Source organism: Stomoxys calcitrans, chromosome 1 (assembly GCF_963082655.1).
Source record: "Stomoxys calcitrans chromosome 1, idStoCalc2.1, whole genome shotgun sequence".
Taxonomy (NCBI): domain Eukaryota; kingdom Metazoa; phylum Arthropoda; class Insecta; order Diptera; family Muscidae; genus Stomoxys; species Stomoxys calcitrans.
Genome location: NC_081552.1, coordinates 76,003,759 through 76,030,911, shown reverse-complemented (window position 1 = coordinate 76,030,911; position 27,153 = coordinate 76,003,759). Strand labels below are relative to the sequence as shown.

The following is a 27,153-nucleotide window of genomic DNA, read 5'->3' as shown; positions in this document are numbered from 1 at the left end:
CACACAAACAAACTATCAAACCTACAAACAAACACAAATTGATTTTTATATATAAGACTACCACACAATGATCAATGTTATAAACGTTAAGCCACTCCAAGTGAGTAGTAGTATTAACATTTATGCTAGCGCCATCGACTGGCTGTTTTCAAATGGATTTAGTTGATCTAATTGAGAACAGCCAGTAAATGGCGCTTATTTGGAGAAGCCAACATGAACAGAAACAGGGCAAAGTGGTCAAAATTGATCATACAGCATTTATCTTCATTATGACTTCGTTGCGGTTGTTTGCAGTATTAGTTTTTAACTTTCCCACTCTAAGACGGGCCTTACCAATAAGATGGGTAGGGCTATTTAATCAAAATTTTGTTGGCACAATTCCATTAATCTTAAATCAAAATTTTGTTATCAGGGGTTGGGAGGTTGGGTGTCTAGGAGGGTCGCCAACCCCAAAACCTGCCAAACGGATTTATAGGCCAATCACAACAATTTGGGCATAAAATTAAAGGTATTTGGGAGTAAAAAGCTAATGCAATTGAGGGACTAAGTGTTTCGTGGATCACCCCACACCCAAAAAACACCTCAAAGCGGACATATTTACCGACCATGGCAGTATGGATCTTAAATGAAAGGTCTTTGGGAGTAGAGCATGAAATTGACTTCCACTTTTGAGACAACGTCTCTTGGGATCCACCCATAAACAAGACTTTTACTTATTGGGGTTCAAATAAGAGGTATTTGACCCGAAACCAGCCATGTTTGCCGACTATAGAAATATTGGGCTCAAATGAAGGGTATTTGGGAGTAGACCACGAATCTGATATCAACATTCGGGACCAACTGCCTAGGTTGTGTTGTGTTGTTGTGTTGTGCGTGAATCTGTATAAGTAAAATGTTTGTCATCTGAGCGAGCGTGAACGTAAGTCGAAATAAAAAAGTCGTGCGTTAGTAAACTATTTTTTGTGAGCGTGGGTGGAAAATCACTCATGCGCACATCTCTAGTTTCATACTTGACGGGCTTTATAGTGTATTCTGAAGAACTCGGACTGGTCATATCGAGAAGGCTACCCGACCACTGCAGTTTCATGCGGAGATCCTTACGCCTTAAACTTCTAGTCTTTTTCCTTCTGTATCCACTTAATTGCCTTTTTGGGTTTCTGTTTTTGCAATGCTAACTAGGTAAGGACTTGTTTTAATTTTAAATTTGTAATTGAGTCCATAGTTAAGACTGCGGAGCCAACTGAATTTTCGTGTATGAATTTGATTATGTTTAAAGTTTGTATATACATGTAGGTATATGTTTTTCTTTTTGGGAATGTATTCTTAATAACGCGTTCTTAACCTCAAAGGCTTTAAATAACATAAAATAAAAAAAGAAAATTCACCTATTCTGGGTGCCAGATATCCCAGTAGACGAACTTGCGGGACTAGGTACTACCTTACACATTCCAGGGAAACTGGAATCTGTCTGTATGCCGTTACGTACAACTGGCTGCAATGGGAAGTTGAACTGGGCTATGCTGTCGGTCATGAAAGGTGTTTGTCTGATCGGAAAACATGCTGACAAACTGAAGGTTACCAGCAACAAATTTGCAGAAGCTGTGAGGACATCTGTTGTCTGTGTGCCCCGCAATGGCATTCAGAAGGAGTTCCACTTTAGGTTTTCATTTTAAAGGGTTTTTGGGGTTTTTAAAGCTGTCTGAATGGTTCAACGGTAGCAACTAGAATGCATCTTCCTTCTCCCGTTCACGTAGTATCACTATGTATAAAAACGTTGAAGTGAGTGTGATGGCAGACTGCCATTTAAACCTAAACTTCTTTCAAACACACGTCTGCTAGGCAAGTACCAGTGCTTCGGAGACATAACACATATGGGAAGTCTTGTTTAGTATATTTGTTGGCTTTCGAGAAGTGTCTCTGTTCCTTTAACGCCCTACTTAATTTAAAGAAGCTTAAATGTTTTTTTCTTTCGTTCATGGCATTACCGAGGTATATAAAAGTGATAACTTTCTTAAAGTTATAGTTTCCAAAGGGTTCAGAGCTTTGATACGGACAACTTTGTTATACCCGCCACCGAAGGCCGAGGATATATTCATCTTTGTCCGACTTTTTAAAGTATATATATTCTTTATCGTCGTAAAAATCTAAAGCTGCTATCGCACGATATGTGCGTTACATATGTGCTGTCACTTTCTGTATTCATAATATATTATGTTCAGACCAAAGCTGTTTTGACCAAACGACTCGTTTTCCCTTTATAATGCTCTGAAAACGACACGTTTTTCCTTTACAATTTATAATGGCAAAATGACTCGTTTGCCACAAAAACGAGTCATTCAAAACATACATATGGTCCCAAATAGACGTCTAAACACATCATTTTTACAGATAAAGCGAGAAAAAATAAATCTTAACAATAGTGCATCATACAATTTATGTATGAAAAAATTCAATTTCCAAAACATTTCATAAGTGAAACCGATGTGCTCAAGCATCTCACATATCAATGAGTGCGGTCCGATTTAAGTTTAAGCTCAATGATAAGGAGCCTCCTTTTTATAGCCGAGCCCGAACGGCGTGCCGCAGTGCGAAACCTCTTTGGAGAGAAGTTTTACATGGCATAGTACCTCACAAAAGTTGCCAGCATTAGAAGAGGAAAACCACCGATGAAAATTTTTCTGATGGTCTCGCCAGGATTGGAACCCAGGCGTTCAGCATCATAACCTCTGCGCTACGGTGACCTCAATAAATTTGTTTTAGCACTCATCTGCGATATTCATTTGGTATGGCAACACGTGAGTCAAATATAAAAAATTTTAAAAATTGATTCCCTACGATTGTAGTACGGGAGTATTGAAGAATCAATATCTTTCTTGTTGTCTGGCCAGCCGTTATCCACGTAGCTCGTGATGGTTTGAAGAAGTCTATCTCTCTTAGTTGCTTCGACTTTAATTTTGAAATTGACAGGAAGTGTGAAAACAGCATCGTTGATTTCATAGCGGACGTCGTTCTCATGTGTGATTGATACTACTTCGTACTGATCAGATAGTTTTTTCGTACTGATCAGTCTTGACATAATATCCTCATGGCTGAACTCGTCAGTGCAAGTATACATAACGTAGAAATCATACCTGAGTAGCATAGTTGGGCCAACTTTGCAGACGATTAGCTGTGAACACGGGTATCCCTTTCTTAGAATCAAAAATCGTAGGCAGAGGTTTGTGGTCCGTGTAAAGCGTAAACTTACGGCCGAAAATCGTCCTATGAAAGAGTTTGACAGCAAACACTAGAGCCAACCCCTCCTTTTCGTTCTGACTGTAGTTCTGCGATGCTGGATTGTCATATCTCGAATTTAAGGCGGAACCCAAAATCATGAATATGCTGTAATAAAAAATTCAAATTATTCTTGTGTTCTGTCAAAGATTTACCTACCAAAACAATGTCATCTACAATTTCAGCAAAATCGGATAATAAATGTGGCTTTTATGGGCCTAAGACCCTAAATAGGAGGATCGGTCTATATGGCAGCTATATCCTAATCTTGACCGATCTGGGCCAAATTGACGAAGGATGTCGAATGGCCTAACACAACTCACTGTCCCAAATTTAAGCAAAATCGGATAATAAATGTGGCTTTTATGGGCCTAAGACCCTAAATCGGAGGATAGCTTTTTATGGCAGCTATATCCAAATCTGGACCGATCTGAGCCATATTGACGAAGGATGTCGAAGGGCCTAACACAATTCACTGTCTTAAATTTCAACAAAATCAGATAATAAATGTGACTTTTATGGGCCTAAGACCCTAAATCGGACGATCGGTCTATATGGGGACTATATCAAGATATAGTCCGATATAGCCCATCTTCGAACTTAACCTGCTTATGGACAAAAAATGAATCTGAACAAAATTTCGGCTCAATATCTCTATTTTTAAAGACTGTAGCGTGATTTCAACAGACAGACGGACGGACATGTCTAGATCGTCTTAGATTTTTACGCTGATCAAGAATATATATACTTTATAGGGTCGGAAATGGATATTTCGATGTGTTGCAAACGCAATGAGAAAATGAATATATCCCCATCCTTCGGTGGTGGGTATAAAAATAAGATGGTAAAATGAAGTTGAAATGTTGTGGAGAAATAATCACCAACGTATCCCCCGTGGAAGAACGCTAGAGGCGTTCTGGGATAATGATAACTCTTCCAAAGCGCGTTCTTTTATTTGCAGAATTCTGTCTAGGTTCTTCTGTAACTGACCCTAAGTCAGGTTCATCATTTAATATAAATGCGGGCTTAAGCCGATCTATTGATATATTTTGATGCTTTTCTTCAATCAGCAAAGTATAAACCTTTTTGCGTCTTTCTAGAACAAGGTAAGCCCCTTTATACTTAGGTTGTAATGGTCTTTTGTTACCATCTTGTCTAATCCAAACATGAGAACAACTTTCTAAACTGTTGTTTATGAAAATAACAGGTTTGGAGACCGTTTGATTGTGGATGACAGGAAGTCGTAAAGTTATGTTTTATACCTAATTTACTTGTTATTTCGTTTACATGTGGGAAGTTAGCTGGCTACCTCTATTAGTGGTAATAGCATTTGGTAGTCCATATCGTCAAATCCAGTTATTGTAAAAAGCATTGAAAACAGTTTCAGTTGTTATATCTTTTAAAGGAATCGCCTCCGGCTAACGACTGAAATGATCCAAGCAAGTTAGTAGATACACGAAACCTTTGGATGGTGGCAAAGGTCCGACAATATCCATATGTTCCACAGCAAAACGCGAAGTAGTCGGTGGAAACTTAGCAATTTCACTTTTTGTGGGTTTGTTTACTTTGCAACGTTGACACTCCAAACAACCTCGCGTCCGTTCATTCATTAATATCTTTGTTCGTTGAAGTCCAATAAAATTTCTTTGTTATAAACTTACGAGTTGCTCGTATTTCAGGATGTGAGGGACTATGTAGGTTGTGAAATACCTGTTTGCGAAACTCCTTTGGAAAAATTGGATGGGAAACGCCTTTTGATACATCGCACCATATTCTAATATCCGTGTTTGGAATATTTACTGAAATTATTTTGTCGTCTTTGTTGATAATTCCTTTAAGTTCTGGGTCCTCAACTTGAACCTTCGAAAGTTCCCCATAATCCAGTGGCTGTATTTTGATGGTTTTAATTCGTGATAAAGCATCTGCAGTTACGTTTTGAGAACCAGGGATATGCCTTATGTCATATGTCTGTCTGGGAGATGCTTTCTTCAACCGTTGTTTGAAAGCGAATGTAAGAGGCTTATGGTCAGTTAAAATGATGAATTTTCTTGCCTCCAATAAAAAGCGGAAATGCTGAAGGCTGTTGAATATTGCTAAAAGCTCACGATCATGTAGGCGTTAGATTTTTGGAGAAAAATCCAAGTGGTTGCCATAATTCATCTACATATTGCTCCAGAACAGCTCCAATCGCATATCTACTTTTAGCACTAATGAAACATTTGCAATTGGATGTGTTAGGAACGAGGCATTTCCTAAACTCTCTTTGCAATTAATAAACGCTTGTTTCAACCCATCAGACCAATCAATTTCGCGTGTGTCATTTTTCTTTGTCTGGCCTTCGAATAAATCGTTTAGAACAGATTGTAGCTGACCGCCATGAGAATGAAAGTGGCGATAAGAATTCATCACAACCAGAACACGTCGGAGTTCTTTGATAGTTTTGGGCAAAGGAAATTACTTTATTACTTCCACTTTTTCTGTTAGAGGTTTAATGATGACCACGAAAATCTATTTTAGTTTGACCAAAAACGCATTTTGAGGGATTTATAACAATTTTGTATTTCTTGAAACTTTCAAACAATATTTTCAAGTGTTCCTCTTCATACTTCGTCAATGAAACGTTGGAAAGTCTGGGCAGCATTGCATAATCCAAATGACATTCTCGGGAATTCCAATAAGCCAAAAGGAGTTATAACTGCCGTTTTTGGAACATCGTCTAGATGGACAGGAATTTGGTAGAAAGCTTGAATTAAATTAAATTTTGAAAAGATTGCTACTCGGTTAAGATGCATTTGAAAGTCGGTTGAATAAGGTACGGGATACTTATCTGGAACCGAAATTGTGTTGAGAGCTCGGTAATCTCCACATGGTCTCAATTCGCCATTAGGCTTTCTAACCATATGCAGAGGATTTGCCCAGTTGCTTCTGGAAGGTTTTATGATTCCCTTGTTCAGCATATACTGGAACTCTTCTTTGGCTGCTTTAAGCTTTTCAGGATTCGGTAATTTCCACATGGTCTCAATTCGCCATTATGCTTTCTAACCATATGCAGAGGATTGTCCCAGTTGCTTCTGGAAGGTTTTATGATTCCCTTGTTCAGCATATACTGGAACTCTTCTTTGGCTGCTTTAAGCTTTTCAAGATTTAGACGTCTACTTCTACAGGAAACCGGTGGACCATGTGTTACGACGTGATGATATATGCCATGCTCAGAAGAATAATTTTCGTAATGCATTATTACTTCAGGATATGAATCTATTAAACGTTTTTTCATCGTTGCATACTTATTGATATTTGCAGTGTCCATTAGTATATCTTTCACTAAAAATAGTACCGATGGATCCAAATTCGCTAATAGGTATTCATATTTGGTTGCGTCTTGGGTAATCTTATATAAGCGAAGTGTTGCTTCAACTTGCAAGAACCATACAGCTGGTTCTTCTCTCCAAAAAGGGGGAAGTTTCGCGATTTTAGCCGATTCAATTCCGATATCATTGGAAGCAGGCATATCGCTATATGCTGCAACGTTTTCTGTTGACATTTAAAAAGTTGAAAGAAAATTCTTAATTTCGGGATCACTAAATTGTAGGACTTCTACAATTTAAATTAAAAGAATATTCTCCATATTTTCGCCCCAAATATTTCTTTGGAATCTGGAATTAGTAATATGCGAACGTTGGTCTTGGTACGGAGACCAAGTGTGGTGTTTTCAAAGACGGGTTTGAATTTGGCCTTGATGGTGGAGATATATTCATCGCTTGTGATTTGGCGACACCAAGCAGAAATTGGAGAACGTTTTCCAATCGATTCCGATTATGTCCAATTCGTCTATCTCCATTATGTAGCACTGTAGAGTCAAAGTGGAATCGCCCAATATGATGCACAGTGGGAGAAAATCAAAAAAAAACTAGAAAAAAATATGCCGTGTGAGAACAGGTAGAGATATCTCTTTGAAATTTAAAATTAGTTGAGCTGAGGTGTTAACGAGATCGTGTGCAAAATTTCAAGGCCCTAGGTTGTACTGGATAGTACTTGAGGTCTACAATATCTCCACTGGTTTCGGATATACATATATGGCAGCTATATCAATGTCTGAGCCGATTTTTATGAATTTTGGCTCTAGAAGGGGAAATCGGGCGATATACATATACGACAGCTATAACTAACTCTGGACCCATTTCGATCAAATTCACCAGTAATATTAAGAGTCATAAGAAAATCCTTCTTGCTAAATTTTGAGAGAATCGTTTAACAAATGAGCACTTTATTGCAATATTTCTCAAAATTGGACGAACATATATTTAGGAGCTATATCTAAGTATGAACCGATTTCGAGCAAACTTTATAGATATTATGGAGGTCGTGGCTCTGGGAGTGAAAATCGGGCGATATATAGATGAGAGCTTTTTCTAAATCTGAACCGATTTGAATGAAATTCACCAGTAATGTCGAGAGTCAAGAGAAAATCCTTCCTGCCAAATTTTAAGAGAATCGTTTAACAAATGACCATTTTATTGCATTATTACTGCAAATCGGACGAACATATATATGGGAGCTATATCCAAATCTGAACGGATTTTTTCCAATTTCAATAGGCTTCGTCTCTACACGAAAAAAAATTATGTGCCAAATTTAAAGACGATGAAAATTTCGACTTGTAGTTTGTACACAAATTAACATGGACAGACAGACGGACATGGCTAAGGCGAATCAGAAAGTGATTCTGAGTCGATCGGTATACTTATCAATGAGTCTATCTCTCTTCCTTCTGGGTGTTGGAAACAAACGCCATAAGTTATAATACTTATGGCATTATCAAAACTTTGGAATTACTTATAAATTGTCCTTTTTTTGTAACTGTACGTATAGAGAAGAGAAAAACAAATGGCTACTACTAATTCACATGGCACGGGATCTGAGTGGGTGGGGTTCATTGCTCTCACGAGACGCTTAGCTGCGAGCTACCGAGCAAACAGGCACAGGTTGGGGATAATCGAATGCTCCATACAGAGCTGCAACAGCAGTCGCGAATAATCAGCGGTATCGCGCGGAGAGTTTCAGTGAGAGGCCGGGCTGCACCGGCTGTTGCACAAATACTGAGTGCCTAAGATGCTCCATATGACAAGGCGGGTTATTGGTTCCTTTAGATAACCAATGATCACCCTGTTCCCGCAGCGATCGGTCCTTTGGACCGGAACGAGCTTGCTCACCTACAGGAGCTTGAAGAAGTTCGCCACCTCCAATAACAACAATTAATTTACATGCTTTGTTTGCAATATTCGTTTCATAAATTAAAGCATTAGCACCTAAAATGATTGACGAAGTTCACAAAACTGAAGAAGAGAAAATTATGATTGAAATTAAAAAAAAAAAACATTTAAAAACAATAAAGGAAGTGTTAAATCTTTGTTTTTTTATGCTTCGGAGGTTTTCAATAAGGTTTAGGTCCCAAACTCGGTACAAAAAGCACTTGGAACTAGAACTCCGCTAGTCTGGAAGAGGGCTTTGAGTCGTTGACTTACATGTACTGTCACTTAGAGGTTGTGCCAATCGGCAGCGAACTCCTATGGTGAGATGTAAAAATGACTTGGGAGTGTTTTTTTACACTAGTGAGAAAAAATTAAATTTTGATGTGGCAAACGGTAACTTTCTCACTATAAAAATTTTTGACATTTCTGCCTGAGCGAAAACAAGCCAAGCTATTCTAAATAATCAAAATATATTAAAAATTCGCCCTTACATGCTTAAAAACACTTGTTTAGTAAACTGGCAACAAGAACAATTAAATACTTGGGCATTGTTCACTGATAAAAGTCTCTTTGGATTAATGAGTTTATTGTGCCAAGATTTTATTAACATGTAAACGACGAATGATTGCTGATGCCGACGACGTCCAACAAATTTTTCACACAGAGGTTGCTAATGTCTCAAATAACAACATTTTGTTTTGCCAATTTCTTTCAACTGTGAAGCATTTATCATCAATTTTCAAACTGCATTGTGAAAATATAATATTTTTAACAAAATCATCAATAAATAAATATGTGGGTTAAGCTGCTAGTAATCGCCACTCGTAAATCGAATTAGACCTGCGTATCTATTCACAACTGGCAACATGGAACTCTGCTTTATAAACGTCAAAATTTGCTTTGCTTCTTTCAAAAATCTTTCTAGTCCCTGGGCTACTCAAAAACTATTCACCACACTAAACGTCATATTTTTACAAACGTCAAAATTTGCTTTGCTTCTTCCAAAAATCTTACTAGTCCCTGGGCTACTCAAAAACTATTCACCACACTAAACGTCATATTTTTACAAACCCTACAACTTTGCCAGCAATCAGCACACAGCCTTAAGTGGCATTTTTCCTCAGTAAATGGAAGCTTTTTATTCCCTAAGCTATAGTCGTTGTCCACAACATACATTTTGTCTTTAATCCAGAAAATGGGATACAGACCAAATGCAGAAAAACACCCACAAATCATTTATGAGGCGCCACTATCTTTCACAGCTTTCTGAGGGTGCTTGGAATTATATTCTTTGACCCTGGTATTAATTTGTTACTTTTATCCGAGGGAAAAACTTACGTCCGGCATCCGAGGGGAAACTTACGTCCAAAAAATATAATTCTTAGCTCCCCTAGAAGGAGATTTTCATCAAGTAAACTTCTTTTCTAAAAAACGTTGGGCTTTGTTTACGAAAAATGTTTTTTCAGATAAATTCTTGCAAGAATTTGTGACAGATATAATTTTTTTTAACATAATAATAATTTTCATTTTTGTTCTAGTTCTTCCAGTGGTGGAAGTTCTGAATCCTGACTATGGCCCGGTTACGGACAAATCTCCATCATTATAAGGCCGCTTCGGCGGCACTAAAGGTCCTCCTGATGGCTGGGGGATTTGACGTGGTTCTTATCCAGGAACCATGGGTGTGTGGAGGAATGGTACGTGGACTAAGAATTCCGGCATTTAAACTTCTCAAGGGTACGGGGAATGGGAGACACAGAGCCTGTATTCTTGCAAAGGGTAGTCTAAATGTTTTTCTTCTTCAGTCGCTAAGCACTGAAGATTTAGTAGTAGCCAGTCTTGAGTCTCATAAGTCCCATTACTGGCTGGCTTCCCTATATATGGCACACGATTCAGAGATGCCGCCTTCAAATCTTAAGTCGCTGGTTGAAGCCGCTTCTGTAGGGAAGAAAAGCCTCATTGTAGGAAGTGATGCTAATGCTCATCACCAGACATGGGGGAGTTCGGATGTCAACGAAAGGGGTGAGCTGCTTATTGCATATATAATAAGTTGCAATCTGGCGATTTGTAATAAAGGGGATAAACCAACCTTTACTACCAGGAACAGGCAGGAGGTACTAGATATTACTTTTGTATCGGAAGATATAAGTGGAAAAATATGCGATTGGGAAGTGTTGGATGACCACAGCTTCTCTGATCATCGTTATATAAGTTTTAGCCTTGGAGAAAATACTGGAGTAGTGGTCCCTCGGCTAAATAGAAGAAAGGAGGATTGGGATAAATTTCGGCACAAATTCTGCACCACTATCCCTTCTAGACTTGAAAGGGAAGTGGAAACTACGGAGGATATAGACATAGTGGTCAAGCGGATCACAAAGGTCCTGAGCGACTCGCTTGTGTCAACATGCCCCAGTGCCAATCCAAGGGGCAAACAGCGACCGCCATGGTGGTCCCCAGAGCTGGTTGGTCTAAGGAAGAACTACAGAAAACTCTTCAACAGAGCAAAAGCCACAAGAGCACCACACGATTGGGACATCTATAAGGCTGAGCTAAGAAAATATAAGGGCGAACTTAGAAAGGCTCAGAATAAATCCTGGGTAGAATTCTGCAGCTCCGTGGATGATACATCTGAGGCCTCTAGGCTAAGGAAGATTCTGTCCTCGAGACCTACTACGGTGCGGTATATCCGGTATGGATAATGTCTAGTGAGGAAACACTAGAACTACTCGTTGATACACATTTTCGAGGAAATTCTCCAACCGACAACGTGGCGCCAGAAGGGGTTATCACTGATATGCATTCGTCGGTGGCCATTAGGGATATTGTGTATGAGCCGAAAATCCTTTGGGCGATAAGAAGTTTCGACTCCTGATGATGTATCACCGGTTGAATTACAAGCTTTGTCTGATAGACTGGTTCCCTGGCTCAGGGAGGTATACTCTGCTTGTATCAGAAAGTCATATATACCTGTGGGATGGAGGGACACGAAGGTCATTTTCATTCCGAAAGCAGGAAACACCCTCGACTGTCGCAGATCTCTCACGCAGACCGGGCCACAGAGATATACCAGGGAGTTCTAACGTAGACGAGCTTGCGAGACTAGGAACTACCTTACACACTCCAGGGACACTGGAATCTGTGGGTATGCCTCTAGCGACATGTAAGCTAACTTTTCAGGACCAGGCCCGAAGGCCAACGAATGATAGATGATCACAAAGAGGGGGCTGTGAGTATTCCAAAGCTATGTGGCCTCATCTAGACTAAGAGGTCTACTGCTTTGCTGTCATTGGCTAGAACAAACGTCTCAATTATTGTGTCCGTCATGACAGGTCACTGTCTAATCGGAAAACATGCTGAAAGACTCAAGGTTGTCAGCAACGACTTTTGCAGCAGATGTAGGGACATCGAAAACACCTTCTGTGTGTGTGTGGGTGTCCCGCACTAGCAGTTAGAAGGAGTTCCACTTTAGGTTCTCATTTCTTTGAGAACCTGTCTGATTAAGCGGATGTGAACTTTCGCAACTTACTGGGCTTTTTAAAGCGATCTGGATGGTTCAACGGTAGGAACTAGAAGGCATCTCCCTTCTTCTGTTCCTGTGGTATCACAATGGACTGCCACTTAAACCTAACCTAGCCTAGTTCTTCTTTATTTACAAATTAATTTAACGTCAAACGTTTAAATGAATCGTTCATATTGAAACGGATGCCAAGTTCAATTTATTGTTGTAACATAATTCATACTCAAAGTTTTACGAATTATAAGCTTAATCTTAGATGGTACTTAAAACTCTTTCACAGTATATTTGGATTTATTTCGATGTTATGATACACAATTATATTAAAAGCCTTCCATTTTCGCACAACTTCATTATGGTTTTGTATTATGATCTGCTGTATTCTTGTGGTATTTTCTTGTACCTGGCAGCCATTTGTGTGTTTTTCTAATGATTTTTGTCATTGGACAAAATAGTATTTTTGTTCCGGAACTTTTAAAATTGTCACTTTCCGAGTTTACCATCCGCACTTGTCCAAGCTGCTTAATATTCTGACTGGTCTTTGTTTTCAGTCAAAACAAAAAAGGGAAAATGTGTGTGAGAATGTGTCTATACAAGTGACGAGTACACAATTGCAATTATTTGCTAGCCTATGAGTCGTACAAAGTAATGTGCAATAGAGTGAGTATTGCTATTTGCTAAGCACTGGTCTATACGCTCAAATACTCACCGTTTCTCTCTAGTAAGAGAGACACAACAGAATAATTATTGGTCCAGTACACTAATAATCGTTTGCGGCTATAGAAGCACTTTCGCAATTAAAGAGTTTTTGGTTTAACAACAAAAGGAAGGCACTTTTTCCGACGTTTTGATAAGTGTCCCTATTATTTTTTCCAAGTAAATTTATCGAAAAAATCACCCTAATGAACACCCGTAAATTAAATAATATTTAACTACAAATTTAAGTTCACCGTCAACATTCAAAACATCTACGAAAGGTTGAGCCTTATAAAGATTACGTTTTCTTACTCTAAGTAACTGTTATTTTTATTCTAAGTAACTGTTATCCCTTTTATTTTTTCCACCACTGTATGTGGTTCGACAACTTACAAAAGTTGGTGTAGTGCATTTCCTCACAAAGCTAGCGAGGTGTTCTTGGAGTTTTATTGGCCTGTTTCGGTTTGGAGGACTTATTGACAGCACAAACGCTCTTAGTCTGGTGTTCAAAGATTCAAAATTTTCTGCGTTTCGTCAACAAGTGAGTCAAGTGCTGTTGAATCCTAAGCTTTATCCAGTAGCTTCAGCAAGGGTAAGTGGATGTCATTATCCCTGCTGGATTGTAAACCAAAGAAGTATGTCAAGTATTTACATTGGCCCACATGCGTATCCCTTAGCTTGAAGAGTTCGCATTGTAAATTCGTTTCAACCATACCGAAGAATTTATTGAGTTTCTCTAGGGTGTCTTTGAAAGACATGTCCATTGGATTCTTTGGCAGCACGTAATTCCTGAATCTTTTGTAACTTCCGATAATGGATTAAGACAGACATTTGACATTTTTCTCCGCAACAAGGCAACTTTATCATGGTCCTCAAAAAACTGTGCCTCCTTACTTGTTGACTTCAGATTTTAATCTCTCACAGAGTACGCCTGAAAATATCTTTACGTTGAGAAACAGATTTATGCCTCTAAAAATACTATCTCGACCACCGTAGCGCAGAGATTAGCATGTCCACCTATGACGCTGAACGTCATACTATCTCGACTTCGCCTTGTTAATACATATCAGTAAGTTGAAATCTGGTACTGCTAACTGCCATGTTCTTTTTTGTCTTAATCCATTATCGGAAGTTCTCTTATGGAGCTGAATTTAGCGTTGCAACAAAGATGGAAGAATATCTTTGGGATTTCAATGTCGTAGAATTATTTTTGTGGGCATCGTTCAATACAACCATTTATGACAAATTTATTGCGAGAAATACAAACCAATTGATGACCCGACATTTATGATTGTCACTAATAAACGTTTACCATTGCTTGCGGAAAACTTTTACTAGTTTTTTCAAAACTGAAAAAATTAAACAAAAAGTACTTACCACAATTAAATTTCGTTACAGATGAATGATGTCAAGTTATATAGGGAAAAGCTATTGAAAATCAAAAAACAAATGCAGAACATCTATCAACGTTCGAAAGTTTTGAAGGTAAGAAGAAGAGGAAACACAAAAAGGCAACTAACATGCTTATATTAAATATATGTAATTTTTATTTTAGAAAAGAGCTTTAAACATACAAAGTTTCAAAGAAAAGGAACTCCAAAGAAAACTACAGAAACAGCAACAGGAGGAATCATTGATAGCTAAACAACAAACGCAATAACATTCCTTTTAAAAACAGCTACTACAGAACATTGTGTGTATAGCATATCTTTAGACATAAGTATAAGTGAAAATATTTTTAAAATGGTCTGGATGTAGTTAACATATACTAGCTTAAAGATTTTTTATACGTCCATATATCCCTGAATTCATTGCGACATAAAAAATCAAACATTGTTTAACATTTTGCCTGGTATCAGAAAACACCCTTGAATGTGTGCTATACCTATCACACGGTAACAACAACAATGTCCATTTAAGCTAATATTGCAGAGGATATACTTTTGGCCCCATACATTTAAAACCAAGGCTGAAGCCTGAGACCATAATTAACCTACACCTTCGTTCGTTAGCTGGCCATTACAGAACATTTGTTCCAATAGTCAAAAGTAGAATAGATTTCCAAGCGCCTCGATCTTCTTCGCGCCTTCTCCAATCTCTGACACCTAGTTTCGAGATGTCTTTCTCCACCAAATGCCAAATGTCTTGAATTGTTGTGGAGATATTCGACATACAAAATTATTTGCTTGATTTTTTACCAAGGCTGACCACGTATTTTGTGATTTGCGAAGATATTTCTTTAGTTAGGTTTTATTGAGCAATAAAATATTGGAGTGTTTGAAAGCTTCAACATAAAAATAATATGCTATGACTACTATATCATAAGAAATAATATTTAGTGCATCTTATTCCATATTTAATTAATATATACTTTTCCTTGTAATTTGATGTTATAGGCTTGTAGACCAATTTGAGCGCAAAGTTCCGTCAATCTTGGCTTTGCCATCAAATCGGCTAGTTGAGTGCAGCATTTGTTGAATTTTAATTTCCTTTTCAGCGACTTTTTCTCGAACAGTGAAATGCTTCAAGCTAATATGCTTGGTTCGCTTATGATACTCTCCGGATTCTGTGTTAGTCGTACAGCGGCCGAATTATCAATATATAAGTTTGGAACTTCCTTTAATGTGTAAGTTCTAAATACAATCGTTTGAGCCATATAACTTCTTTAGTTGCTTCAGCTCTCAATCTCAGCTACAGTTGTGGAACACAGAAAAAATATTGGCTTAAATTTGACCATTTAATAATGGTATTGGAGACCACCGTAGGGCAGAGGTTAGCATGTCCGCCTGGGTCCGAATCCTGGCGAGACCATCAGAAAAAATTTCCGGCGTTGATTTTCCCCTCCTAATGCTGGCAACATTTGTGAGGTACTATGCCATGGAAAACTTCTCTCCAAAGAGGTGTCGCACTGTGGCACGCCGTTCGTACTCGGCTATAAAAAGGAGGCCCCTTATCATTGAGTTTAAACTTGTATCGGACTGCACTCATTGATATGTGAGAAGTTTGTCCCTGTTCCTTATTTTTTGATATTTTGATTTATAAAAAACATTTCTAACAACGTGATTAATTGCTTCGATAATGTTCGACTTTGAAAATTCTATTTTCCATTGAATCTTGACGTATGATTGCTACAAAAAACTAATGTTTAACGAATTCAAAATGTTATTTAATGGCATAAACAGTATGTATCTGTTTTTACAAAAAACAAAATAGTATTGTGTTCTCTTTCACACAGATGTTATGTGAATAGAAGTGCAAATGGGCCACTTATATGTACTTATACACCACTGAATGCAAAAGCAAAATTTCCTGCCTCTCACACAATAAACGATTGACGAGCCTGGATGAAAATAAACATAAACATCGAGAATGTGGATTTTTTACGGCTTCATAAATTTCATAATCTTTAAATAAATTGAATTGGGAGAGTGCAAAGCAGATAAATCGAGAAGGTGAAAATATAAATGGAATAATTATACATGCGAAATGCTCCCCAAAATGGAGAATGTGGTAGAAATTAAATGGGTATGTATTAATGTGCATTAATTTTACAATTATGTATTGGAATATTAAATTATTCATATATAAATTTGGCCTCTTAATATTGACTAACAGAAACACAACTGCATTCCTTCATGTAGATCAATATTTCGTGATATTATATACGAAATGCTAAGGTTGGCATATATTACGAATTATTTCAGTATAAAAGTGGCGCCGGCGATGAAAAATGTATGAGAAGAAAAGGAAGATAATACCCGAGAGAACAACGTACAGTCCAATCCCTTCCCTAATATTCCGTCTACCTCCACATATTGCTATTTTAATGACTTTGGTTTAAAGCCTCAGTGACAGCAGTAAAGCCTCAGTGACCTCATCTACAAGTCCGATTTCAGCAAATCTTTTAATTGAATATACAAATTTCCTAATTATACCAAGATTTTCATTTTTTTCTGTGTAGTTGTAACCATTCCTTGTCTCTGGATTATCCAGTATACAATACCGCTAACGTACTTGACCACAACTCCTGTAGCAGATCTCCCAGTTTTAAGGCAACCTCCAAAATCTACATCACTGAAGCATGTAGCGAAAAACTCTTATAACACGAGTTTTTTTTTTTTGCTTTTGATGGATTTTCTAAAATGCTTGAGAGGAAACCAACACTCTACGCTAAATCTGGCTTTGTTCCCACCATTGGGTACATAATGTCTGCACACACCCTGTGTTCCATCTTCAAAACCTTCAATCTGTTTTATGAAAATCATTTCATATGTTGATTATTTTTAACCCGACCTTATTTATTCAATATTGTTGTTTTTAATTCAAGCTCGGGGTCTTTCTGGTTTTTCTCTTTTCTTTATTATTTATGTATCTATATTTCGCATTTCAATGAAATGCATTTTCAAAATATGATCTTCAACAAATTAAATTTATTTTTAAACTATTGACATCAGTGTTTCTATTTTCTGTTTAACTTACATGCATATCTTAATGAAAAACAAAGCACAACAAAAACTTTATGCGACTGTCTTCAACAGTCGTTGTCTGCTTTGCTACTGTTTGTATTGGGTTGCCCAAAAAGTAATTGCGGATTTTTCATATAGTCGGAGTTGACAAATTTGTTCACAGCTTGTGACTCTGTAATTGCATTCTTTCTTCTGTCAGTTATCAGCTGTTACTTTTAGCTTAGTTTAGAAAAAAAGTGTAAAAAAGTATATCTTTTGTCTTTTAAAAAATCCGCAATTACTTTTTGGGTAACCCAAGTTTTTCTTATTGAACTTTGTTCACTTGTTGTACCAACAGTCTATAGTTGCTCGCGCATCCCTCTGTGTTTGTCTGCTTTGTAATTCCAGTGTTTTGTTGTTGTCGAGTTGATGATGTGTAGCGTTTCTAGCGTTAGTCTCTTGTTGTAATTTATCTCGTTATCTATTATTCTTACTCTCTCTAAGTCTAGTTCATGGCGTTCTGTTGCACAGTGTTCTGCTAATGCCGTTTTTTGGTGTGTTTGTTTCTATGAGTCTATTGATAAGATATAATATATAAAATATAATATATTGATAAGATTTAACGCTGAATTTAAAATAATTCTTTTTGGATGGTTTAAATGATAATTTAATATCCTGCCTGATGATGAAGGCTTATGATACCAGTCGATTAAAATATTGCAGTTAATACGTTAACGGCAGTTAATTCCCGTTAATACGGGGAATTAACTGCCGCCCGTTAATACGGGGAATTAATACAAGTATGGTGAACTTTTGTTTTCTTCTTTTTTTTGTGAACTTGGTGCTTGAATTAAAACTATTGATTGTTGTCAAGATTTGTTTTATTGCACTTGTTTTGCTAATTCCAAAAAGGTCGTCCACATATTTCATCAAAATCCTAGGTCTAGTAACACAGTTTGAAAGTCATTCATTCAGCAGCTCCTCCATTACAATGTCTGCCACGAATGGCGATGCTGCCGATCCCAAAGGCAAACCTTTCTTTTGCATATATAGCTTGTCCTCATATTTAAAATAGGGATTTTCTTATATGCAGAATCATAGTACTCTCAGGAAAAGGCCCTTCGTCATGGTTGTAAAATTTTGAATAATTGTCCACTTACTTTCTATAATCCTTATTGCACAGTCCACTGGTATACTAAGGAAGAGGGACACTATATCGAGTGAAAACATTGTTTTGTCGGTATTTATCGAAGTTTTCTGAATTTTCTCTTTAAATTCGTCTGAGTTTTTGATGTTGTACTTAGATTCTTTTGTCAGATTAGATAAAATTGTAGGAATATATCTGCAAAATCCGCCAGCAGGTGAGTTCACCGAAGAGCAAATCGGTCGAAGTGGGTAACCCTGTTTGTAAATTTTGGGGAGACCATACATTTTGGGTGCTATAGCCGTTTCCGTCTTAAGTTTCCTTTTCTCAACTTCACTAATCACTTTATTTGTAAATAATTCATTTGCCAGTCGTCGATTCATCATCATATCGTTTACTATTCCGTGCATCCGTTCATCGTATTCTTCCTTTTCCTATTGCCACTGTAACATTGCCTTTATTTGCGTCTTATATCAAGATATGTTTGTTTTCTTTCAAAAATCTTTGGGTTTGTCTCGCTGTTCTGAGAATGTATCTATCTCTTAGTGTTGGTGCTGGCCTGGTGCTTTTTAATGAGGCTTTCTATCATCGAAGTTAATTTATTTCTCCTGATCTTCTGTTCCTCTTTTGTTTTTATGCACTCTTCTGGGGTAAAGAAAACTTTTTCCCATGCGACAAAAGCCACTTCACGTAGTCTGGTATTATTGTTTCCGTCTTGTTAACAAACCAATTCTCGTTGGGTCTTATATCGAGTTCCCTTTTCTGCTGTTGCTTCAAATTATTGGGTTGCCCAAAAAGTAATTGCGGATTTTTTAAAAGAAAGTAAATGCATTTTTAATAAAACTTAGAATGAACTTTAATCAAATACACTTTTTTACACTTTTTTTCTAAAGCAAGCTAAAAGTAACAGCTGATAACTGACAGAAGAAAGAATGCAATTACAGAGTCACAAGCTGTGAAAAAATTTGTCAACGCCGACTATATGAAAAATCCGCAATTACTTTTTGGGCAACCCAATATTTAATTTCTTCTTGTGACTTGACTTAATGATCTCCTTCGTCTTCTTCTCCACGATTTTTTCACTGGTTAGTAGTGCGGTAGCTTTATCTGGTGTTATTATCTTCTCTGTTTTCTGTACGTTGTATGTATTAAGTTGAAGACAGTCGCATAAAGTTTTTGTTTTGTTTCTTATTAAGATATCTAAGTTAAATAAAAAATAGAAACAGTGATGTCAATAGTTTAAAAATAAATGTAATTTGTTGAAGATCATATTTTGAAAATGCATTTCATTCAAATGCGAAATATCGATACATAAATAATAAAGAAAAGAGATAAACCAGAAAGACCTCGAGCTTGAATTAAAAAAAAAACCAATTTTAAAATCATTTCTTCTAGATTTCCATAAAGAAATGCGGTCGACACATCTAATTGCACTAGATGCATTCCTTGAACTGCCGCTATACTTAGAATGCTTTTTATAGATTTCATTCTTGCAACTGGACTAAATGTTTCCTCGTAATATATACCCTTGGACAGCTTGTAGCTTTTATGACAAGTCTGGCCTTTAATTTATCTACAGTGCCATCAGGAATTGAATTAACTTTGAAGACCCATTTTGGAGGAAGGACTTTACATCCTACTGGCAAGTTCACCAATTCCAAGGTACCGTTTTTCCGAAGAGATTCCATTTTCAGAACTATTCTTTACATCCTCATATGTTATAGGTGTTTATCACAAAATCTTGAGCTTCCATCACACAATCCCCAAATGTTCTATTTCTCACATTTGAGCGATCGTTAACTGATATCTTCTCGGAGTGTTGGAATGGTCGTTTGTATCAAATCCGTGGAAATCACCTCTGACGCATTCCTCATATCCATCTTCCCCTTCGCTGGCTGTCAACTCTTGTTCAATTTCTTCTGGAATTATAACTTAAGGAGCTTTTGGAATGTTTTCGGGCAATCTTTCATAATTTTTTAATGATATTTTCTCTCTTCATTAAGCTTTTCGGAAATATTGTCCTCGTCTTTACGAGAATTGTTTGACAACTCTTTACCCCTTCACAAAAACGATCATCTCTTGACAATACTATGCTGTGATTCTCTTTCATATAATTTCGGTGTATTTTTTCTGTGTCATACTCTATTAGGTATCCCTTTTTGGCCTTGGAGTTAATATTCTTCCTTTTCTGCTTCGGAACATGTACGTAGTAAACACTTCCAATTACTCTTAAATGTGTAATTCATGAATTTCTCCCAAACTATAGCTCATATGGGCTTTTACTTTCGATGGCTGTCTTCGTACGGCTTAAAACGTATTTTGATGTACTAACCAGTTCAGCCCATTTAGCGTTTGGTATCTGGATACCTTTATTTGAATATTTTAAAGTTCGAGCCTTCTATATAATAGTTCTGTTTTCTCTCTCTCTCTCTTGACCCATTCTGCTCTGGAGTGTAGGGTGCAGTCAACCTTTAAACAACACCATATTCTTTAAGTACTTGACGAATTGCAAAGTTGTCCAACTCTCCTTCATTGTCACTTAAAAATTCTTTTATTGAATTTCTCTGGTTTTTAGATAGAGACAAGACTTCCTTTTTTTGTTTCGCTAATATTTTTTATACCCTCCACCACAAGATGGGGGGTATACTAATTTGGTCATTCTGATTGTAACTACTCGAAATATTCGTCTGAGACCCCATAAAGTATATATATTCTTGATCGTCGTGAAATTTTATGTCGATCTAGCCATGTCCGTCCGTCCGTCTGTCTGTCGAAAGCACGCTAACTTCCGAAGGAGTAAAGCTAGCCGCTTGAAATTTTGCACAAATACTTCTTATTAGTGTAGGTCGGTTGGTATTGTAAATGGGCCATATCGGTCCATGTTTTGATATAGCTGCCATATAAACCGATCTAGAGTGCGCAATTCTTATCCGATTGGGATGAAATTTTGCACGACGTGTTTTGTTATGATATTCAACAACTGTGCCAAGTATGGTTCAAATCGGTCCATAACCTGATATAGCTGCCATATAAACCGATCTTGGGTCTTGACTTCTTGAGCCTCTAGAGTGCGCAATTCTTATCCGATTGGAATGAAATTTTGCACGACGTGTTTCGTTATTCTATCCAACAACTGTGCCAAGTATGGTTCAAATCGGTTTATAACCTGATATAGCTGCCATATAAACCGATCTTGGGTCTTTACTTCTTGAGCCTCTAGAGTGCGCAATTCTTATCCGATTGGAATGAAATTTTACACGACGTGTTTCGTTATTATATCCAACAATTGTGCCAAGTATGGTTCAAATCGGTCCATAACCTGATATAGCTGCCATATAAACCCATCTGGGGTCTTGACTTCTTGAGCCTCTAGAGTGCACAATTCTTATCCGATTGGAATGAAATTTTGCACGACGTGTTTCGTTATGATATCCAACAACTGTGCCAGGTATGGTTCAAATCGGTCCATAACCTTATATAGCTGTCATGTAAACCGATCTGGGGTCTTGACTTCTTGAGCCTCTAGAGGGCGCAATTCTTATCCAATTTGAATGAATTTTGGCACGTAGTCTTTTGTTATGATATCCAACAACTGTGCCAAATATGGTTCAAATCGGTTCATAACCTGATATAGCTGTCATATAAACAGATCTGGGGACTTGACTTCTTGAGCTTCTAAAGGGCGCAATTCCTATCCGATTTGGCTGAAATTTCGCAAGACGTTTTTTATTGTTACTTTCAACAACTATGTCAAATAAAGTACAAGTCGGTTCATAACCTGATTTAGCTGCCATATAAACCGATCTGGGATCTTGACTTCTTGAGCCTCTAGAGGTCGCAATTATTATCCGATTGGAATGAAATTTTGTACGACGGATTCTCTCATGACCATTAACATACGTGTTTATTATGGTCTTAATCGGTCTATAGCCCGATACAGCTCCCATATAAATCCATCTCTCTATTTTACTTCTTGAGCCCACAAAGAGCGCAATTCTTATTCGAATTGGCTGACATTTTACACAGGTCTCCAACATAAATATAATTTAATTGTGGTCCAAACCGGACCATATCTTAATATCGCTCTAATAGCAGAGCAAATCTTTTCTTATATCCTTTTTTTTGCCTAAGAAGAGATGCCGCGAAAAGAACTCGTCAAATGCGATCCATGGTGGAGGGTATATAAGATTCGGCCCGGCCGAACTTAGCACGCTTTTACTTGTTTTTGATTGATTGTATTTTTGGATTTTTGTGAAAGTTGCAACAATTTTTCATATTTTGAAAGTTGTTTTTATACATACCCACGTAGGATGGGGAGTATACAAGTCTTCCGTTTTGTACATTCCGTTTGCAACATCTCGAAATATTGATATAGGACTCTATAAAGTGCATATATTCTTGATTGTCCTGATTTTCGAAGTCGATCTAGTCATGTTCTTCCGTCTGTCTGCCGAAATCATGATTGAGTTCGAACGAATAAAACTAGTCACTTAAAACTTCGCAAATATACTTTTTATTGATTGGAGATGGCAAATGGACCATATCGGTTCAGGTTTGGTTATAATCCCTATATAAACCGATCTATCGATTTGACTTCATGAGGCCTTAAAGAGCGCAATTCTTATCCGCCTATGCTGAAATTGCACAACAACTTCTCGTACGACCTCCAAAATGCGTGCCGAATATGGTATGAATCGGTCCATAACATGATATAGCTTCTATATAAACCTATCTCTCAATTTGGCTTGCACCATATTATATAAACTTGTCGTATGAGCACCGACATTATTCCCAAAAACGCAGATGACTCATACCGCAAAATAATCAAAAGACAGTATATTAATTTATGAAAAAGAAACTAGATGGAATCCCCGTGAATGCCGTAAGCTCCATTCCATGGAAGTCATAATTTGTTTCAGTTTTCGTGTAAGTTATTTAACATAATTTATTTTCCTATAACATATAAGCGGAGGTCACCGTAGCGCAGAGGTTAGCATGTCCGCCTATGGCGCTGAATGCCTGGGTTCGTATCCTGGTGAGACCATCAGAAAAAATTTTCAACGGTGGTTTTCCCCTCATAGTGCTGGCAACATTTGTGAGGTACTATGCCATGTAAAACTTCTCTCCAAAAACGTATCGCACTGCGGCACGCCGTTCGGATTCGGCTATAAAAAGGAGGCCCCTTATCCATTGAGCTTAAACTTGAATCGGACTGCACTCATTGATATGTGAGAAGTTTACCCCTGTTCCTTAGTGGAATGTTCATGGGCAAAATTTGCAATTTGCATAACATATAAGCACAGTCCACAAAAATACATTTTATTAAGTTAATACATATATTAATTAGTTGACATAAACGCAAATTTATAACATGTTTGATAATGAAAAAAAAACACGTGGTAATGCTTAGAATGCACCCGCTCAAACATATGTCGGGTTTAACAGCTTACAACAGTTCCACTGGACCAAATCAATCAATGTAGAAACGAGTTCTAAGATAAGTGGAACGTTTGCGATCGATGAGGTAAAATTTTCACGATTTTAAACAAGTTGAAAATTGAGTTTTGTGGCGCTAGATCGGTCATTTCGCTCATAGTGCGTCCTTGACCTCCGACTTTTCTTTCAAAAAATAATCAAAACAGTATTAAGTATATGTATATTTAAAAACAACTAAATATCCGAACTTGCTAAATGAAGGTGGGAAGGGACCACACCCAACCGTCGATATTAATTCACCAGGACTTCCTGATTTTACCCGTGTTCCAAATGGCAGCCGATGGGATTTCCCATAAATACAGGACTCACAAAAATGTTTGTCCAATTTCACCTCAGTACCAAGAACCTCCCGATGTCCAACTAATAAATCTTCATTGTTAACCAAGAACTTGAACTCTTTATTTTTTCATTTTTCTTGTATGTTAATAATAATTAGTTCCTTCATATGTTCGACACGTACCACACATCACACAAACTGATTATTTGAAAGTTCTTATTCACTTTGGATTTGATCTCTATGGTACCCTTTCCAATGAAATCCAAAATTTCTTTCCCAGCTGCTTTAATCTTGCAGATATCATTGAGTTTTTCAAAGGTTTTAATAGACTTCTATTGTTGGTAACATGTCGAATTGCGCCATTATCTTTATTTGAAAAATCTTCATCGCATTAACTTCCTAATAAAATATTGACAACATTTCATGGTTGGGTTTCTTCACATCAGTATTCTTATCTTTATTTTGTTTACTATCGCTTATCCATTTCCGGCCTTCGCGTAACCAATGTCCTTTCTTTTTGCGATAATTGCAAATGCCTTGCTTTTTGGATTTATTGTTGTTGTAATTCTGAGTAGTTATTTACCATCAATGCTTCATCATTCTTTACTCCATCAGTACCATTGAAGTTTTATTGAGCAATAAAATAGAAAACTTCTATTGGAATGTTTAAAAGCTTCAACGTAAAAATAAATTGCTATATCATAAGAAATGATATTGAGTACGGCATATTTCATATTTAATTTATAACAACACATATTAATTCAATATTCAGTCCAAAATTATGCGCGTTTGAAATCGGACAATGCGTTTTTGGCAGCCCGAATAAAAATTTTGTAGGGCCATGGTGACCAACTTTGTAGACCCACATCTTCATCAACGCAGACTGGTCAATATATAGTACGCAGAAGCTTTCTCTCGAACACTCCCAGTACTGACTCATCAACTTTGGCAAGTACCCATACATCGGCTGCATCTACCGGATCGTAATTGAGCCATAACGACAACATTCATCCGGTAGTTATTCATCGCATCTGCTACCGTGTCTGCATGAATGTTTTCCAGAACCGCTTGATATGGCGCTTGATGAGAGGTTATCTCTTGTAGCGCTGAACCTCTTGCTCTAGATCAGTGATGATATTGAAAAGACCAAACTTTGTGTGAGTATAATCAAACATCAACTAAATGAAATAGAGTCAGCCGACCGAAATAACACTGTACGTGTGCACAAAACCGTTCATTGGTGACTGTTTTTGCTGAACTCGTGAACGCTGAACCCACATGATGTTGTACTTCAAGACTACTGAAGAGCGAGGCACTGAAGATAGAGTAAAACGAACAAGTTGCTGTTGAGTAGAATCTTGAAAAACAACCAACATTCACTGCTTGCGAGTATTTTTACCTCGAATTATTCGCCGCTATAGTGAGGTATGAGAAATTAGTCGCTGTACTCTCAGTAATATCAAAGCGTCTCGTTTTCACACAAATCGTTGTTGTCTCAGTGCTCTTGTCTTATGACATGTCACTTTTTATGTATCATTGGTTTTGGTATATAATGTGCCAATTTACATACGATTCATCATTACACTAGTATGTTTTTTTTGTATGACATAACCTAAAAATGTGAGAAAATGCTCACTTTTTATGGCTACAAATTGTTTAAGTTCTGAAAAAATTAAGGTTTCTTTCAACAAAAACATCAGGTTTCTTTATGCTTTTGTCAGAAGCAATAGAGCACCACTCTAATCGAAAAAATAACAGTGCCATTTTGAAACGTGATTTTCATGTGTTAGTTTTATTCGTATCACACTATGTGTGCAACTCTAACAATAGCAACATTCAACATGGCATAAGACAATAACATATAGTGTGATGGCACCTTGAGCAAACTGTTTGTTTTCTCATATATAAAAAAAAAACCTACGCGTGTGTGTATGTGTGTGTGTGTGAAGGAAAATACTTAGTCTGAAGCAAAATGTACCCGAACATAGGCACTGTACAACGTGCACTCAATGAAATCTGAATCAATCACTTTTTATGCATTCACTCATTTCGTTGTCTTATTACCTGTTTTACTCAGTCCTCAATTGTCTCATACAATGTTGTATTTTTAAACGAATAGCATTGGCGTAGCTAGGGGGGTTCTAAGTACCCCCTAGCAAATCTGTAGCACCCCCCAGAATTTTTGTTAATATTTACAAAAGTTAATAATTAATTGTATCCCACTATAGAATTTCAAATTCTTAAAATAAACAGTTGAGGAAAATTTTATTTTTTATGGTTTTTTAATGTAAATAGCCAGATACATATCTTTGGCAGCTATATCTAAATCTGAACCGATTTCTTCTATTTCAATTCTAGGTCTCAAAAGTTACCTATACCTAATTTTGAAGATAATTTAGTCGAACATGCGATCAGAACCTTATATACAAAAGTAGATGGACGGACATGGCTAAGTAGAATCAGGAAGTGATTCTGAGTCTATTTATATATCTAAAAATGGGCCTCCTTACAAGCCGCATTCGCTACCCGATTTCGCTGAAATTTGGCACATTGATTTGCGCTAAGACATTCGTACCGACTGTGGTCTAAACCGGACCATATCCTCATATAGGCCTATAAAAGCCGCATTTATTGTCCGACTTCGCTGGGATTTGACACAATGAACTGTGTTTGGTCCTTCGACATCCGCACAATTTTTAAGTATAGGCCCCATATATACCGATGTGCCGATTGAAGGCCTTTCACCCATAAATGGCGTATTTATTAACCGATTTTGCTGTAATTAAGTACGGCGAGCTGCTTAAATTAAACGCTTATACATTTTCCCACAATATGGCGCAGATCAGTTTTGAATATAGCTGCCATATATAACGATCTCTCGAATTGTGGTTTTGCAACTATATTAAACCCGTTTATTATCCGATTTTGCTGATCTCTCGAATGCTGCAAATGATTAAGAACTTGTGTCTAAATCATTTGCAACCAACACAGAAATTTCAAAAAACTTTATTATGCCCACCACAATAGAACAGGGGGTATATTCATTTAGTCATTCCGTTTGC

At 37.2% G+C, this 27,153-nt stretch overlaps 2 protein-coding genes across 7 annotated transcripts in view; one reads left to right on the top strand and one right to left on the bottom strand.

Moving 5' to 3' along the window:
• The window catches only part of LOC106082949 (protein hold'em), a 93,523-nt gene extending 79,353 nt beyond the window's left edge, over positions 1-14,170 (bottom strand). Inside the window, exon 1 of the mRNA XM_059362420.1 lies at positions 14,107-14,170. The gene's annotated coding sequence lies outside the window, so the exon portion shown is untranslated. The remainder of the gene's footprint in view (positions 1-14,106) is intronic.
• The window catches only part of LOC106082933 (biogenesis of lysosome-related organelles complex 1 subunit 6), a 58,018-nt gene that overhangs the window by 27,115 nt on the left and 3,750 nt on the right, over positions 1-27,153 (top strand). The window contains exons 4-7 of one of the 6 annotated variants that reach the window (XR_009397045.1): positions 14,128-14,214; positions 14,285-15,910; positions 15,965-16,254; positions 16,434-16,661. Coding sequence is in view for 3 of the 6 variants with exons in the window: in XM_059362435.1 (XP_059218418.1) it covers positions 14,128-14,214; positions 14,285-14,389 (192 nt within the window). In the remaining 3 variants the exon portion in view is untranslated. Of the gene's footprint in view, positions 1-14,127; positions 14,215-14,284; positions 15,911-15,942; positions 16,255-16,344; positions 16,662-27,153 lie in introns of those variants that run through there. The other 5 variants (XR_009397044.1, XR_009397043.1, XM_059362435.1 and 2 more) reach the window with 5 other exon arrangements.